Source organism: Schistocerca cancellata, chromosome 5, assembly GCF_023864275.1.
Source record: "Schistocerca cancellata isolate TAMUIC-IGC-003103 chromosome 5, iqSchCanc2.1, whole genome shotgun sequence".
Taxonomy (NCBI): Eukaryota; Metazoa; Arthropoda; class Insecta; order Orthoptera; family Acrididae; genus Schistocerca; species Schistocerca cancellata.
Window position 1 is genome coordinate 773,779,262 of NC_064630.1, and position 15,950 is coordinate 773,795,211.

At 40.8% G+C, this 15,950-nt stretch overlaps 1 protein-coding gene across 2 annotated transcripts in view; it reads right to left on the bottom strand.

Moving 5' to 3' along the window:
- The window catches only part of LOC126188966 (uncharacterized protein F13E9.13, mitochondrial), a 53,113-nt gene extending 39,030 nt beyond the window's left edge, over positions 1-14,083 (bottom strand). The window contains exons 1-3 of one of the 2 annotated variants that reach the window (XR_007537888.1): positions 13,903-14,083; positions 2,636-2,718; positions 2,402-2,542 (exon numbers count right to left, since the gene is read on the bottom strand). Coding sequence is in view for 1 of the 2 variants with exons in the window: in XM_049930727.1 (XP_049786684.1) it covers positions 2,402-2,542; positions 2,636-2,718; positions 13,903-13,975 (297 nt within the window). In the remaining variant the exon portion in view is untranslated. The remainder of the gene's footprint in view (positions 1-2,401; positions 2,543-2,635; positions 2,719-13,902) is intronic. The other variant, XM_049930727.1, reaches the window with a different exon arrangement.
- Between the last annotated feature and the right edge of the window lie 1,867 nt (positions 14,084-15,950).

Below are 15,950 nucleotides of genomic sequence, written 5' to 3' on the forward strand. Positions count from 1 at the left end.
CCACCCACCTGGCCTTAATTTATGTTAATTTCTTCAGTCTCAACATTTCTTCACAGTAACTATTCCTTTCTTCCCTTTTTGTTTTCTATCTCTCTCATTTTCTGACCTGTCTTTTTGTCCCCCCCACCCCCTTCCATCTCTATAACATACAGCCCACTTAGCTTTATGCTCCTATTAACTGGAGTGCAATGTTTTGGCAGTAATCCCTGGCTTGCATATTACCCTATCTTCCATCTTTAAGCTCTCAGGTTTTTAAATCTCATCTGCAGCAGTCCCCAACAATCAGTCTTTCCTTCTCATCCCATTTGTTCTGGGTGACTTTTCCAGTCTCAACCCCTTTTCCTAAACCTCACCAGTCCTTTGCCTTCACCCCTCCTCCTTTCCCTTTAACCTTTCTGCCAGAAGAAGGAGCCACTGACTCCGAAAGCTTGCAAACTTTAACATCTTTTTATACGTGTTCTCCTGCTGCCACATGGTGAATAGATTTTTTATCTGTCCAATTATGTTGTATAATATTGGGGTCATAATCTTTGTATTTACACAACAATAATCCAGGAGAACAGCTGAGCATCATTAGTACAGTTTTTTTGTGCTTTCAAGGGAGTTATTATAAGCAAGTAGATAGCCTGGCAACGGGCTCACCCTCATCCCCTTTGCTAGCAGAAATGTTCATGGACAAGTGAGAGACTGATTTTTTAAGAGCAAACCATTGGCAAAACATGTTGTGTACTGGAACATATGTTGACTGTATTCTCTGTATGAGGAAATGTTCTACTAGATGATTTCAAGGAAAATATGAATCAATGGTATAGTAGCATAAAGGTCAGTATGGAGTAAGGGGGTTCCAGCATTAATTTCCTAGACATCAGTGTACAGGCAGAAAATGACAATCATAAATTTAAAATTTACTGGAAAGATTTCTGTAGTGACTCATTAATCCCAGCTTCCTCTCAACATCCTACAAACATGCTGCATTCCATCACATAATTGACTGTCTCCTTTCTATCGCCATGTACCAAGAAGACTGTAACTAGAATCTCAATACAGTGAAAACAATAGCTACAAATAATGAATTTGATTTCAACATTAGTGACAAAATTCTTCATAAAAAACCAAGAAGTAAGCTAGATCTCTACTGTTTCCATAAACAACATAGACTGAAAAGGGAATGGTGTAGTTTACCTTTTGCAGGTAAAACTGTGAATAGGATAAGCAAAATTTTAAAAGCAAAGGATTTCTCTGTGGTTTTCTATATCCCAATTACAGTAGGTAGGTGTCTCTTCAGTTCTATAGACAAACAGCTGGACATAATGAAAAGTGGGATTTATTAGATCATCTGCCAAGAGTGTCAGTGTTTCTACATTGGACAGACTGGGTGCTAAATCTGCACTAGGCTTAGAGAACACCATAGAAATTGGACATTAAAGAAGCCGGGCTCATACTTCGCCAAGCATTGCATAAATGAAAACCACAAATACATAATAGATATAGATGTCCTCACATAGAGCGAAAGGGTGCAAAGCTTCCTCAGTTAGAAATTAAAAAATAGGTGTGTGTACACTAACTGATGAAGCTTTGCACCCTTTCATCTATGTGTGGGACGTCTATATCTATTATGTATTTGTGGTTTTCATTTATGCAATGTTTGCAAAGTATGAACCTGGCTTCTTTAATTCATTACTGAATCAACAAATGCAGATCAGTTATTCACCCCTTTTAGACAATACTGTAACCCCTTCACAGAAGAAGAACCTTGGTGCCTTCATTCATGTAACAAAAATAAATAAATGAATTAATTAACTTAAAAAATCCACTTCTGTGCATAGCTCTACTCCATTGTATGTTCAGTCACAGTATTGTAAATACTGTCCTACTGAATTTTTTAAATCCATATAGAATTGTGTCAAAATTCTCAACAGAGATAACTTTATTGACACATTTATCTTTGCTTGGTTCTCATCTTTAGGATCAGTTATATAGTAGAAAATGGGCTTATAACTCATAACCTTGTTCTATATTAATAATAAGTATATGAAACATTGCTAAAAAAGTGTTTTGTCTAGTTGATGGAGTTAGTTAGTTAGTTGTATAACTTAATTTACCTTGCTGTATCAATGTCCAAACACAAAGATAAGGATATGCATAAAGCCAGCAGTTCTTTATGAGGAACCTCTGAATAATCAAAAGTTATACTGGTGTTGAGTATGTGGCACCCTCTTTCCTCCTTCAAGATGCCCACTGTTATACATAAATTATTCATGATCTTCTCCAAAAGAATATATACAAATAACAAGCAGATAAGTAACTGTCTTTTCTGCAGGTTATTAATCAGATTTTTTTTGTTTTCTACTTGAACTGAATTGTTTACAGTTTGAGTTAGCTAATTTACAATTTGATTTACCTGTACTCCACACTGTATGGTTGGTGGCAGAATATTTCTAATCTGCAAGCTGATACATGACAGTAAAGAAACTGTTTCTGGTTCCATATCTCTTGGTTGAACATATGGAACGTCATGCATATTTTCAATCAATACACCATCCTATACATAATTTGTAAGGAAAAGTTTTATTGTTTTTATTTGGACCTCAAGTTCATGTAAACATATCAAGAATATAATCACAGCAACACTTACAACTTCACACTTCTTATATATTTCTGCATCTTTACAAGCATTTTCAGTAATCTCTAAAACAGACCCCCTGTAATTTGGTGTTCCTGAAACAAAGTAATACAATATGATTTTAAAAACTACAATTAGTATAATAATTGTGTCTTCCTCAAGTACAAATCATTCCAGTGTGCACAAGGAGAAACTACTTGTCATCCATACATTTTCACAAAATATAGTATCCTATGAATAACAAGAATGGTAACACATTATACACAGTGAACCTAAGTTATTTAGAAAATGCCTAAAATTATGGAAAGAATAACTTTTGTAGATAATGAGACTATGTGACTGGTAATAGACCACCATAATATTATCATTGTTAGTCATGAATTATGTCTTACATTTCATCTCCCCAAAACATGGTTCCTCATTTCACATTTTCCTTAAGTTCTATAACAAAATAACTGAAATGATGATATTATAATATAAAAAGGATAGCTGCTACTCAACATGCAGCACAGCAGATTTTGGGTCGCAGGTAGGCACAACAAAAAGACTGTCAGAAAGTGATCTTTCGGCCAACAAAGCCTTTGTCGAAAAAACACACACACGCAAAAGCAACTCACATCATGTGACCACAGTCTCTGGCTGTTGAGGCCAAACTCAACAGCCAGAGACTGTAATCACGTGTGTGAGAGTTGCGTTTGTGTGAAAGTGTATGTGCATGTTGTCTATTTCCGACGAAGGCCTTGTTAGCCAAAAATCACTTTCTGACTGTTTTTTTGTTGTGCCTATCTGCAACTCAGCATCTCTGCTATATGGTGAGCAGCAACTCTTCCTTTCATAATATTGCTACATTTCATGCTGGGTTTTCCATTGTTTGAAATGCTGATACACGAGTTTTCATTTGTCTCGTATGGACTAGCCAGTTTCCTTTTTAATATCCGTGGGAGTAGAACACCACACTGTGTGGCATCAGCACTAGTTACCAGAAGCATCACTTGAAGCAAGTTCAGAACAAACTGTACACATTGTACTTAGTTTAGTTTTTAGATGCTCCTATATGGAAGTAAGTGCAGAGTGTGTAAATAAAGTTTCAAGACTGGTCTCGGAACACAAAATTTATTGAGTACTTTTATATGTCGGACTAAAATTCTTCAAAATAGGTGTGTTAAGAATCCACACACTGCTGCCAATGAGATTTCCACTCCTGGTAAGTTCCCTGGAACTCCTTAACCGGAATGCTATTAAAAACCCTCTTTGAAGCTTTTTGGACTGCTGTGATGCTGTCAAACTGCTTCCCTTTCAGGTCTCTCTTCATCTGGGGGAACAAACAGAAGTCACTGAGGGCAAGGTCAAGGCTATAGGGTGGCTGCAGCAGTGCTACCTGTTGAACGGGGTCAAAACTTCAGTGACGGTGAAGCAGGTGTGAACGGTCACATTATCATGGTTGAGCACCCAGTGACCTTCAAACCCACTTCATCTGCAATCATATCTGATGCTGAGATGTGGGCCACTGTTTAAAACTTGCACATTGGCCAGATTTTCATCAGTCCTGCTCATTAAAGATCTTCCAGAGCATTCATCATCCTCCAAGCCTTCGCGTCTATCTTTGAACCTCTTGTGCTACACGAAAACCATGGCATGTGACATGGCATATTATTTATAGGCCTCTTGAATCACTTTGAATGTTTCCATACCTGTCTTGTTCAGTTTTACACAAAATTTGATCGAACATCACTGCTCCAAGAGGCGCTGCATTTTGGATGCTCCAATTTCTTGGCAATGTTTTGAAACAGACACCTCCTGCACTCACAATGTTTTCCCTCCAGCATTTTGCCGGTAAATGCTGATGCTTGGCTCACTTATCCAACACCCCCGCCATCTGGTGCAGGGGGTGAGACTGGGCTGCACATGCACTGCTAGTCAGGAAAAATCAGTCTTTAAACTTTATTTACACACCCTGTAAAGGGGTACCCAAAAAGTTTAAATTATCACAAAAAAATCAAGCTGTGACCATGAAATTTGGTGAGAGTGTTAGTCATGCCCTACATATTCACCCTTCAATGTAACAAATTTTTCCCAACAACTGATGATATAACAGAGACCTTGGTTTTAGAAGATTGCATTTTTCCATCTGAGAAACACATCATCAGTCTGGAAATGCAGTCAACAGGATTCATATCACCACCACCGGTATAAACTGCACCAGTGGAAGGGTGGCAGGTATGTTTCCTGTTGTTGCAATCATCTCATGGAGCTGATATGATCTGCATAGAACCACATTCCAGCACCGGGTGGTCACCTAGTGGTAAGCAGTTGGTTGTGCCTGAATCTGGAACTGTTTCATGCAGATGGATGTATGTGGCAAATATTTAAAAGACTAGACCCATAACAATGAAACTTTGGTCATCAACCTGTCCTCCCTGCTTGAGCAACAGTCTCTCCTCTGTTGATGTCCAGGCATCCACAGAGCAGAAAGAAAAGAAGGTGCTGTTAGCTGTAGGCAGTTCAAGTGTTAGGCAAGAGGTGGCTTCTCTTGGAGACACAGCGCAACCAAAAGGAGCAAAACAAATGTGTCATAACGCATTCTGGGAGGAATCAGTCACCAGGTGAAAGAAGCCATCCCCCTACCATTTGAGAGCCCAGGTTGTAGTCCTTTGCACATTGTTTATCATGTCATTTAGGATATCTAAGCTGGAGACTACATCTGTACAGTGATGAGCTGTAGTTCCTTCATATGCACTATAGGATGGGGATTTTTAATACCATCCCATAAACCAGCCATTGTTTCTTGGGTTGTAGAGTAACTTTGGAATGAACAAGGGAGTTTTTTTAGGTTAGGCAGAACTCTCTGACCCTCTGACAAAAATTCACCATTGATAAACAATTACTATATCTTACCCGATAAAGGAAAAAGATGTTTCGGGAGTGCAGTAGAGACATATTTTGTCCATATTCCTAAGAAGAGGTGGTGAAATTAATCGTGAAAATGAAAGAAATAAGCCACCTTGATCTGGCAGTATCCTTGCTGAAATTCTCCATGCCTTTGATGTGCATGTATGTCCTTATTTGTGTCAACACTATAACACATGTCTATCTCAGGCCAGAGAACCAGAATGTTCAAAACTGCCATCTCAAGAAAGAGTAATGACAAATGTTAGGCAAGTTTGCATTCTAGACACCCTCAAAAAATGGTTGTAGGGGCAATTACATAGTATGCTGCTGGGTAAAACATTATTTCATCAATGAACCTTCAGCAATATGGCTTCAGTGGTGCAAAGATACCATGAAAGAGATTATAAAGCTTGTGAAACATGTGCTTCATGAAAATATTTTGCAACGCCAGTGATAAATATTAATGTAGAACTCAACTCCATCTGGTGGTCAGCATTTTTCACTAACTGTGGACCTTGAGTGGTACACATCTATTTCAAAAACTATTGCCATGGGGAGAGCAATTGCTGTTGTGTCGGGACAGACTTGAATCCTTTTGAGATGGAGCCCAAGTGTCACTCAAGCATTGGCCATAACCAGTATTAGAGTGAAACAAGGGATCCATCACGGAAGCGTTCACAAAAAGAATTTCAAAAGTTTTCTCACAGAGGGCCATATGTGGCTTAACAATGTGCGGTTGGTGCTTGACCCAGCCTTAACATGTTGACCACCACAAACACATTAATGGACACTTCACCACCAGCCCACAGCATAAGGCTCTGCTGCGGCCACCGGAAGGAACGAGGCACCAGGCATAAGGCTCAGCTGTGGCCGCCATCAGTCTCATTGCAGTCAACATGTTAAGTAAACTGTAGGATAATGATATACACTCCTGGAAATTGAAATAAGAACACCGTGAATTCATTGTCCCAGGAAGGGGAAACTTTATTGACACATTCCTGGGGTCAGATACATCACATGATCACACTGACAGAACCACAGGCACATAGACACAGGCAACAGAGCATGCACAATGTCGGCATTAGTACAGTGTATATCCACCTTTCGCAGCAATGCAGGCTGCTATTCTCCCATGGAGACGATCGTAGAGATGCTGGATGTAGTCCTGTGGAACGGCTTGCCATGCCATTTCCACCTGGCACCTCAGTTGGACCAGCGTTCGTGCTGGACGTGCAGACCGCGTGAGACGACGCTTCATCCAGTCCCAAACATGCTCAATGGGAGACAGATCCGGAGATCTTGCTGGCCAGGGTAGTTGACTTACACCTTCTAGAGCACGTTGGGTGGCATGGGATACATGCGGACGTGCATTGTCCTGTTGGAACAGCAAGTTCCCTTGTCGGTCTAGGAATGGTAGAACGATGGGTTCAATGACGGTTTGGATGTACCGTGCACTATTCAGTGTCCCCTCGACGATCACCAGTGGTGTACGGCCAGTGTAGGAGATCGCTCCCCACACCATGATGCCGGGTGTTGGCCCTGTGTGCCTCGGTCGTATGCAGTCCTGATTGTGGCGCTCACCTGCATGGCGCCAAACACGCATACGACCATCATTGGCACCAAGGCAGAAGCGACTCTCATCGCTGAAGACGACACGTCTCCATTCGTCCCTCCATTCACGCCTGTCGCGACACCACTGGAGGCGGGCTGCACGATGTTGGGGCGTGAGCGGAAGACGGCCTAACGGTGTGCGGGACCGTAGCCCAGCTTCATGGAGACGGTTGCGAATGGTCCTCGCCGATACCCCAGGAGCAACAGTGTCCCTAATTTGCTGGGAAGTGGCGGTGCGGTCCCCTACGGCACTGCGTAGGATCCTACGGTCTGGCGTGCATCCATGCGTCGCTGCGGTCCGGTCCCAGGTCGACGGGCACGTGCACCTTCCGCCGACCACTGGCGACAACATCGATGTACTGTGGAGACCTCACGCCCCACGTGTTGAGCAATTCGGCGGTACGTCCACCCGGCCTCCCGCATGCCCACTATACGCCCTCGCTCAAAGTCCGTCAACTGCACATACGGTTCACGTCCACGCTGTCGCGGCATGCTACCAGTGTTAAAGACTGCGATGGAGCTCCGTATGCCACGGCAAACTGGCTGACACTGACGGCGGCGGTGCACAAATGCTGCGCAGCTAGCGCCATTCGACGGCCAACACCGCGGTTCCTGGTGTGTCCGCTGTGCCGTGCGTGTGATCATTGCTTGTACAGCCCTCTCGCAGTGTCCGGAGCAAGTATGGTGGGTCTGACACACCGGTGTCAATGTGTTCTTTTTTCCATTTCCAGGAGTGTATTCACAGAACTAGTGACATGTACTGACGACATGATCGTTACATAGGGAAACTCGAGAAGTAATCCAGAAGGTGGCACTAAGAACTGTACCATGGTACCAATGAATTAAACTGCATGTTTTGTCCAATATGACTACCTATAATTACATCTACATCTATACTCTGCAAACCATGGAGAAGTGCATGGGAGAAGGTATTTCCCATTGTAGCAGTTACTAAGAGTGCTTCTTGTTCCATTCATATACTGAGTGCAGGAAGAATTATTGTTTAAAAAACTCTGTGTAATTTGTGTAATCTTGTCTTCATGACCCCCATGGGAGCAGTATGTACTGGGTTGTAGAATAGTCCTTGGTTCATCATTTAGAGCTGCTCGAAACCGTGTAAGCAGCCTTTGTCAGGATAGTTTGTGTCTGCTTCAAGATTCTGTCAGTTCAGTTTCTGCAGAATCTCTGTGACTCTCTCTCATGCATTAAACAAAACTGTGACCCTTTGTGCTCCACTTCTCTGTATATATTCAATATACCCTGTTTCCTATTTGCTAAGGGTCCCACACACATGAGCAATATTCCAGAGTGGATCACATGAGTGATTTGTAAGCAATCTCCTTTTGTAGAAAGATTGGACTGCGTAATATTCTATTAATGAACCAAAGTCTGTCATCTGTTTTTCCTGTGACTGAGCCTATGTAATTGTCCCATGAATTGTTACATCCAGGTATTTGTATGAGCTGACTATTTCCAATTGCGACTCATTAATATTGCGGTCATATGATATTGCATTTCTTTTTTCATTTTATAAAGTGCACAGTTTTACATTTCGGGCCATTTAAAGCTAGGAGGAAATCTTTGCACCACTCTCAAATAGTATCAAGATGCAAATGAACATTTGTACTGCTCGTCGTAGCCCTCCAGGAAACGAAGCTGCGCCCATGCGATCAAATTGCCTTGGCACACTACACCTCTGTGCGTTTTGACCTACCCCCTGTGGTAGGTGTCCCAGCTCATGGAGGGGTTATGTTGCTGGTCCGGGATGATATTTACTACGATCCCATCACGTTGAACACCGGCCTGCAGGCAGCTGCCATCCGCATTACTCTCCCCACTTTTACGTTTTCCTTTTGTACCGTTTACACTCCATCATCATCTGCCGTTACCAGGGCAGACATGATGCAACTTATTGCTCAGCTACCTGCACCATTTTTGTTAACTGGAGACTTCAATGCCCACCATCCCCTTTGGGGCTCTCCAGCATCCTGCCCAAGGGGCTCCTTGTTAGCAGACCTTTTCAACCAGCTCAATCTTGTCTGCCTCAATACTGGTGCCCCTACTTTTCTTTCGGACACATCTCACACCTATTCCCATTTAGACCTCTCTATATGTACTCCCCAACTTGCACGCCGGTTTGAGTGGTATGCACTTGCTGATATATATTCGAGCGACCACTTCCCGTGTGTTATCCATCTCCTGCAGCATACTCCCTCTCCGTGCTCCTCTAGTTGGACCATCTCCAAGGCAGACTGGGGGCTCTTCTCTTCCAGGGCGACCTTTCAGGATCAAACCTTCACAAGCTGCGATCGTCAGGTTGCACACCTCACGGAAGTCATTCTCGCTGCTGCTGAATATTCCATCCCTCACCCTACTTCTTCTCCACGTACAGTATTCATTACAGATAATTGTATAATGTGTGAACAGTCTGAGCTTATATTAATTTTGTCTGCAAGGACACTGATATACAACATGAACAACATCAATACAGTTCCATGGGGCACAGCTGGAGTTATTAATACATCTGTCAGTGACTCTCCATCAAAGATAACACGTTGCATCCTCCCTACCAAGTAATCCTAAATCCAGTCACTAATTTTGCTTGATACACCACATGATCATATTTTTTTGTAATAAGCTTAGGGGTGGTACAGATGTGCGAGTTAAATGCTTTATGGAAATTAAGAAATACTGCACCTATCTGACTGTCTTGGTTCATGGTACAAGGATTCCATGTGAGGAAAGTGCAAGTTGAGTTTCACACAATCAATGTTTTCAGAATCCGTTCTGGCTGGCATTGAGAAGGTCATTCTGTCTTAGCTGAGAATATGTTCTAGGATTATATAACAGATGGATGTCAAGGATAATGGATGGTAGCTTTGTGGATCACTTATGTTGCCCTTCTCACACACAGATGTGGCCTTTGCTTTCTTTCAACTACTGGGCTCAGTTGTTGTTTGAGGGGTCCAAGATAGACTACAGTTAAAAGAAGGGCTCACTCAGTTGCAAAATTGGTGTAGAATCTGGTAATAATTCCATCGAGACTTGGAGAATTGATGAATTTAGTAATTTCACTTGTTTCTCAGCACCATTGACACTAATATCTATTTATCACTCATCTTTGCTGTGGTCTAAGAATTAAATTGAGGCAATATTCCTGGGTTTTCCTTTGTAAAGGAACATTTGAAACAGAATTCAGCATTTCTGCTTTTGTTTTGCTACCCTCAATTGCAATTCCTGTCTTGTCCATGAATGTCCTGGCATTAACTTTGATATCACTGACAGCCTTTATATAAGACCTTTCTTTCTTTCAGTTTTGTAAGAGACTTTTCGATAATATTCTGCTTCACGCAATACCCTCCTGACAGATAAATGCAATTCATCAGCATCTGTCTATCTTTATCTCTATGCTTTGATTTGCACCTATTATGCAGTAGTCTGTTTTTTTACAGTAATCGTATACCATGTAGCATTCCTTCCATAATGAACTGTTCTACTAGATACATATCTATCAAGTGCATGGTCAAATAGTCTTTTCAACCTGAGTCACAGTTCTTCTACATGCTTGCCTCCAGAGCTAAATGTTTTGACTTCCTTATTGAGAAATGCTATTGCACCTTTATCTCATTTACTGAACATATAAAGCCTTCTATTTGTTTTAGTTTCCCTTTGTACTTTTGTAATCATTGTTGCTACAGCTACTTTATGGTCACTGACAGCAGTTCGAATATGGGCATCATATGTTAGTAATAGGAAACCTATTAACTGCTCATGAAACTAAACATCAGGCCCATAAAAAGATAGTCTCCAGATACCTATAAGCCTCTACAAATTTTCGTACACTCTTAGAAATTGTGAAATAAACAAGGCATAAATTAATGGATAATAATTAGCCACGGTAAGTGAAAATTTAGGTGCCATCTAAAACGAGATAATGGCTGACAATAGCAACATGAGTGGTTAACAGAGTGTAAACCAAAGTGCTTCTCTAGCTGATAATACCGAGCGAGGCAGTGTAGTGGTCAGCACATTGGGTCCACAGTTGGGAGGAAAATTGTTTAATTTTCCTAAATTGCTTAAGGCAAATGCTGTCATGATTTCTTTGAAAGGGCAGGCTGATATCCTTTCCTAATCCAAGCTCACGATCTGTCTCTAATGAGCTCATTGTTGACAGGACTTTAAACTCCAACTTTCCTGCCTCCTTTTTGCTCAAGTTGATCAAGGTTTTAGTTCTGCACCAGCTGACACATTGCAGGCAATATTTCAAATATGTCCATAGAGCTATAGATACAAATGAAAGTGGTGGTCTTGAGTAAAGAGAGAAGAAAACTATCAGTTCCATGAAAATGATAGGGATGATAGATATCACAGCAAAGTTGGAACTGCATTGTCATACTGTGGTAAAAGTGGTAGAGTGATGCTCAGTCAGATGGAAGCACAGCTTCCTGTGTAAGATAAAACAGACTGGGTACACAGCAAATGAATCTTCACAAGGACTGAGACAGTTTTTGATAGGTCATGCCCTTAGCTACCTACTGGCAATAAATTGGGAGAAGGTAACTATTCAAAGGAGCTTGCAGTGTAGAAGGAATGCCAAAACACACTGTGTGGAGAGGTATGCATTATACTTATGTAGTTTATACTGACTAGCAAAAATTGAATCAGCTCTGAAGACCAGATGTCAACAAGAGCCTGCACTAGAGTACAACATAAGACATCCTGGATAGTATTGACAAAATACCCAAAGTATTTGAGTAGAGTGACACCATCTCAAACATGGCATGTCCTCGGCTATACTGATAGGTTGCGATAACAGACCAAGAAGGAAAACTGTGAAGAATTTTGAGGCCAACAGCTGAAGCAGATACACAGATTTGGCACTCATAACTGCAATGTCCAAGAGCCAGGGCCTGTCCGTTCTCACCCAAAGAGCTTAAGTACGTGGGTGATATGAGTCTACACATAGCAGTGCTACTTACTGGCAACAGCTATCAGCTCTCAGAACAGATGTGTCATCACCTGTAACCAGGACAGTACAAGAACTCGTGAATTTTAGAGATTTAAGTTGGTTTTCAACACCACTAGCACCTATTGCTATGCCACTGACCTTTGTACTGGTATGACTTTCAAGTAACAACTACTTTTCTTGATTTTCCTTTGTTAAACACCATTTCAAAAATGAGTTCATACTTTGGCTTTTGTTTTGCTATTTTATATTTCAGTTCTTCCACAAGTGATGGTGTACTGATTTTTGTGCCTGGCCTATACTATCTGGACTGCCTGAATTAACTGCTTGTAGCTCAAGAAACGTTAGTATCTTTGTGTCCTGACTTACAAGGAGCATTTTTTCGAGTATTTTGAAGCCCTCTCTAGCAACAGAACCTGAATGTCTACTCCCTATCCGACCATCCTGACTTGGGATTTCCATTGTTTCCCCTTGTCACTACGGTAAATGCTGGGATGGTTCCTTTGTTTAGGCCAAGGCCAATTTCCTACCCTATCCTAACCCATCCTATTTTTTTAATGTTTTATACTAATACTTTATGGTACTTCTGAAATGTTTCTGACTTACAGTACCGGATATTATTGTACCAAATGGTCTATGGACAAATAATTAATTACAAATAGCCAACTACTCTAAAAGATATGCAAAACAAAAAAACACATACACAATCAAACACACTCATAATTGCATCTGATGTGTAGCTGGATCCATTTAACGGGACTCTCCAGCTCTCAATCCTGTGCCACAAATCTGGGATGTAACATTATATGTGGTTGCAGAATTTATAAACCTCTTTTTCAGTCCTTCCATTTGGAAAAAATCAGGTATAAAGGAAGAGAGCAAATATATTGTGAATGGACTGTTGGGGGAACATCTTGATTTGCACAACGTTTCAGTGCGCCTTCGATGTTATTTATTCATGGTGTAGATTATATATGTAAAGTATGTGTAACGTATATATGACATATCCATTGTCTTTATGTGCACATTATGTAGCGAGGGGGGGGGGGGGGCTTAGTGTTAAGGTACTGAACTCGTACGTGGTAAAGCAGTGTTCAAAACATTGTCCAGCCATCCACAAGTTACAGCGAATGCCACAATCGTTTCTGAAATGCCACAACTGACTTCTGTCTAAGTCGTGCTTTTTTTTTCTCTTTGTGTACCGACATGGGTGTGTGTCGGCCACATTTTTTTTATTTACGGTACTGTTATCTGCATTATATGACAACCAGTTGGTGCCAGTAATATCCGTGATCACGAGTGATATTTCCGCTCTTAAATGAAATATTTATCTTTTCGCAGTTGCAGACAACTAAATGTTACAGCAGGTCAATTCAACTGATTATTCGGTACAGTTTTTGGTACTCGCGGATAATTCTTTCTCACTTTGATGTTTCTCTTCCCGAAAATAGTCATTTTATTTATGTAGTGGCTTATCTCCTCGGTAAACTTTACGTTACGATACAGATAATTAACTTTTGTTTTCGTTGCCCGTAGAATTTCTTTAACTTGCAACACTAATTCTACTCTCAACTCTGTTGTGCTAAATCAATACAACCAACTCCATGTACGATGTGTTAGAGGGCTCCACAGTGCAGATGCGTCGAGAACATGGCAGGTGTGACAGGTCAACGAACCACGTGGGTACTATTACTATTAAAGAAAGGCGTGATCTTCTAACAAACAGGTGAGTTTGCTTTCGTATTTAAACGTTGCAATTATGTTTTGTGATAAGCCACGTGTATGGGATCAAACTCACTTATCTACACTGTACCTGGTAAAGCACCGACGTGTATCATGCCAATCACGTTGCATTTTGGGTTGAAAAGCCGGTGGAAGCGCTGCATTGCTAACTCTGTTGCATGCTTTACAAGGATTCACCGCAGCATTACGCTGTTGTTCATCTCGATATGCGCGAGTATTTTCGATAGCAGATTCCGTACCACGTTTCCCGGTGCGATGACGTTACTGGGAAAGGGGCGGGGTTCTGAGACAATGATATTCGCTCACCTTAAAATAACAGTATAAGGCATCGCTGTCAAAACTAATTATAGCGTAATAAAAATTGCGTAGTATTTAGGTGAAAAATATGGCCTATCCGCATCCAGAGTTTAAGGGCCAGTACTGTATGGATGAACCAGTTTTCATTCCCATGGCATGTAGATTTATTTATTTATTTATTTATTTAACATGCTGTATTTCCTTGCATGGGTTAAAGAATTGGTCTAAACATTGGAGGCCTTATGACTATATTGGCTACCACTTGACATTCGTGCATACTGTTGTACCTTGTGACTGTTACTTTACAGAAATAATGTACATTTTGCAGCAGCGTTAGTTATAAATGAATTTTGCTGTCAAACATGTAGCCAGTAAATAAGAATGTATTGCATACCATATTGGATTAGAGTGTGTACATTATACTTCCCTTTATTTAGAAATATTCGTAAATTTTCTGCTTCTCGTCATCCTTCTTTTAAAGATAATGTTATAGCTATGTAAAATAGTTCTTCAGTGGAGTCCACTTCCATAGTTGACCAAGCACCCAACAAACAACATTGGATAATTTGTTCTGTAGCCTAATTATGTACAGTAATACCAGCTGACGGATGTTCCATAAAGGTTTCATGAAAGTAACAAACAGCTGAAGTGGAACTCAAACGCACAAATTTTACAAACATTATAGAAACTGAGCAGTAACTTCAGTTAAACAACAACTTGAAAACACCCAGTCTTTTGCAGAGTGGATGATTCATTGTCATACTAAAATATTCAAAATCTCTGATTCTAAAATGTTTTGGTATTGTCAACATGTTGGTTTATGTGCCAATCTGCTGATGTTTGGGACAGATTTTGTAAAGGGTGTTAATGGCACCAAAGTTAGTATCCAGCCACTCATGGACGAGACTCGAACTGAAATTGAGAGTAGCAAAGTTAAATCAGAAATGCTTAACTCTGTTTTCAAATGATCCTTTACAAAGGAAAACCCAGGAGCATTACCCATACTTAATTCTCATACGACTGAAAAGACACGTGAAATAGATGTTAGTGTCAACGACATTGAGAAACAGCTGAAATCATTAAGATTGAACAAAGCCCCAGAGCCCAATGGAATCCCTGTCCGATTCTATATCCAATTCACAGCTGAGTTAGTGCCTCCATTAACAATAAGCTACCATACATCCTGAGAGAGAGAGAGAGAGAGAGAGAGAGAGAGAGAGAGCCTAGTAGTTGGAAGAAAACATCCGATTTCTGTAGAATCTTGGAGCATATCCTGAGCTCAAACGTCATGAGATATCTCGAACAGATTGACCACGTCCATGCCAACTACCATGGATTTCAACATAATTATGTGAGACCCTACTTGTACTTTTCTCATATGACATCCTGAAGGCCACAGATCAAGGCAGTCAGATAGATCCAGTATTTTTCTATTTCCAAAAAGTATTTGAAGCAGTACCATACCTACACTTATCATCATATGGGGTATCACGTGAAATATGTTGTTGGACTGAGGATTCCTTGGTAGAGGTATGCAGTATTGACAGATGTAGAATTAACTTTGAGTGAAGCCCAGTGAAGTATGTTGGATCCCTTGCTGTACATTTTATATATTAATGATATTGCAGACAATACTAATAGTAACGTCAGACTTTTCACAGGTGACACAATTAGCTGCAACGAAGTACAGTCTGAACGAAGTATGTACAAATATTCAATCAGAACTTGATAAGATTTCAGAGTGGTGCAGTGATTGGCAGTGTGGTTTAAATGTTCAAAAATGTTAAATTTTACGTGTCATGAAATGAAAAAGCATAGTAT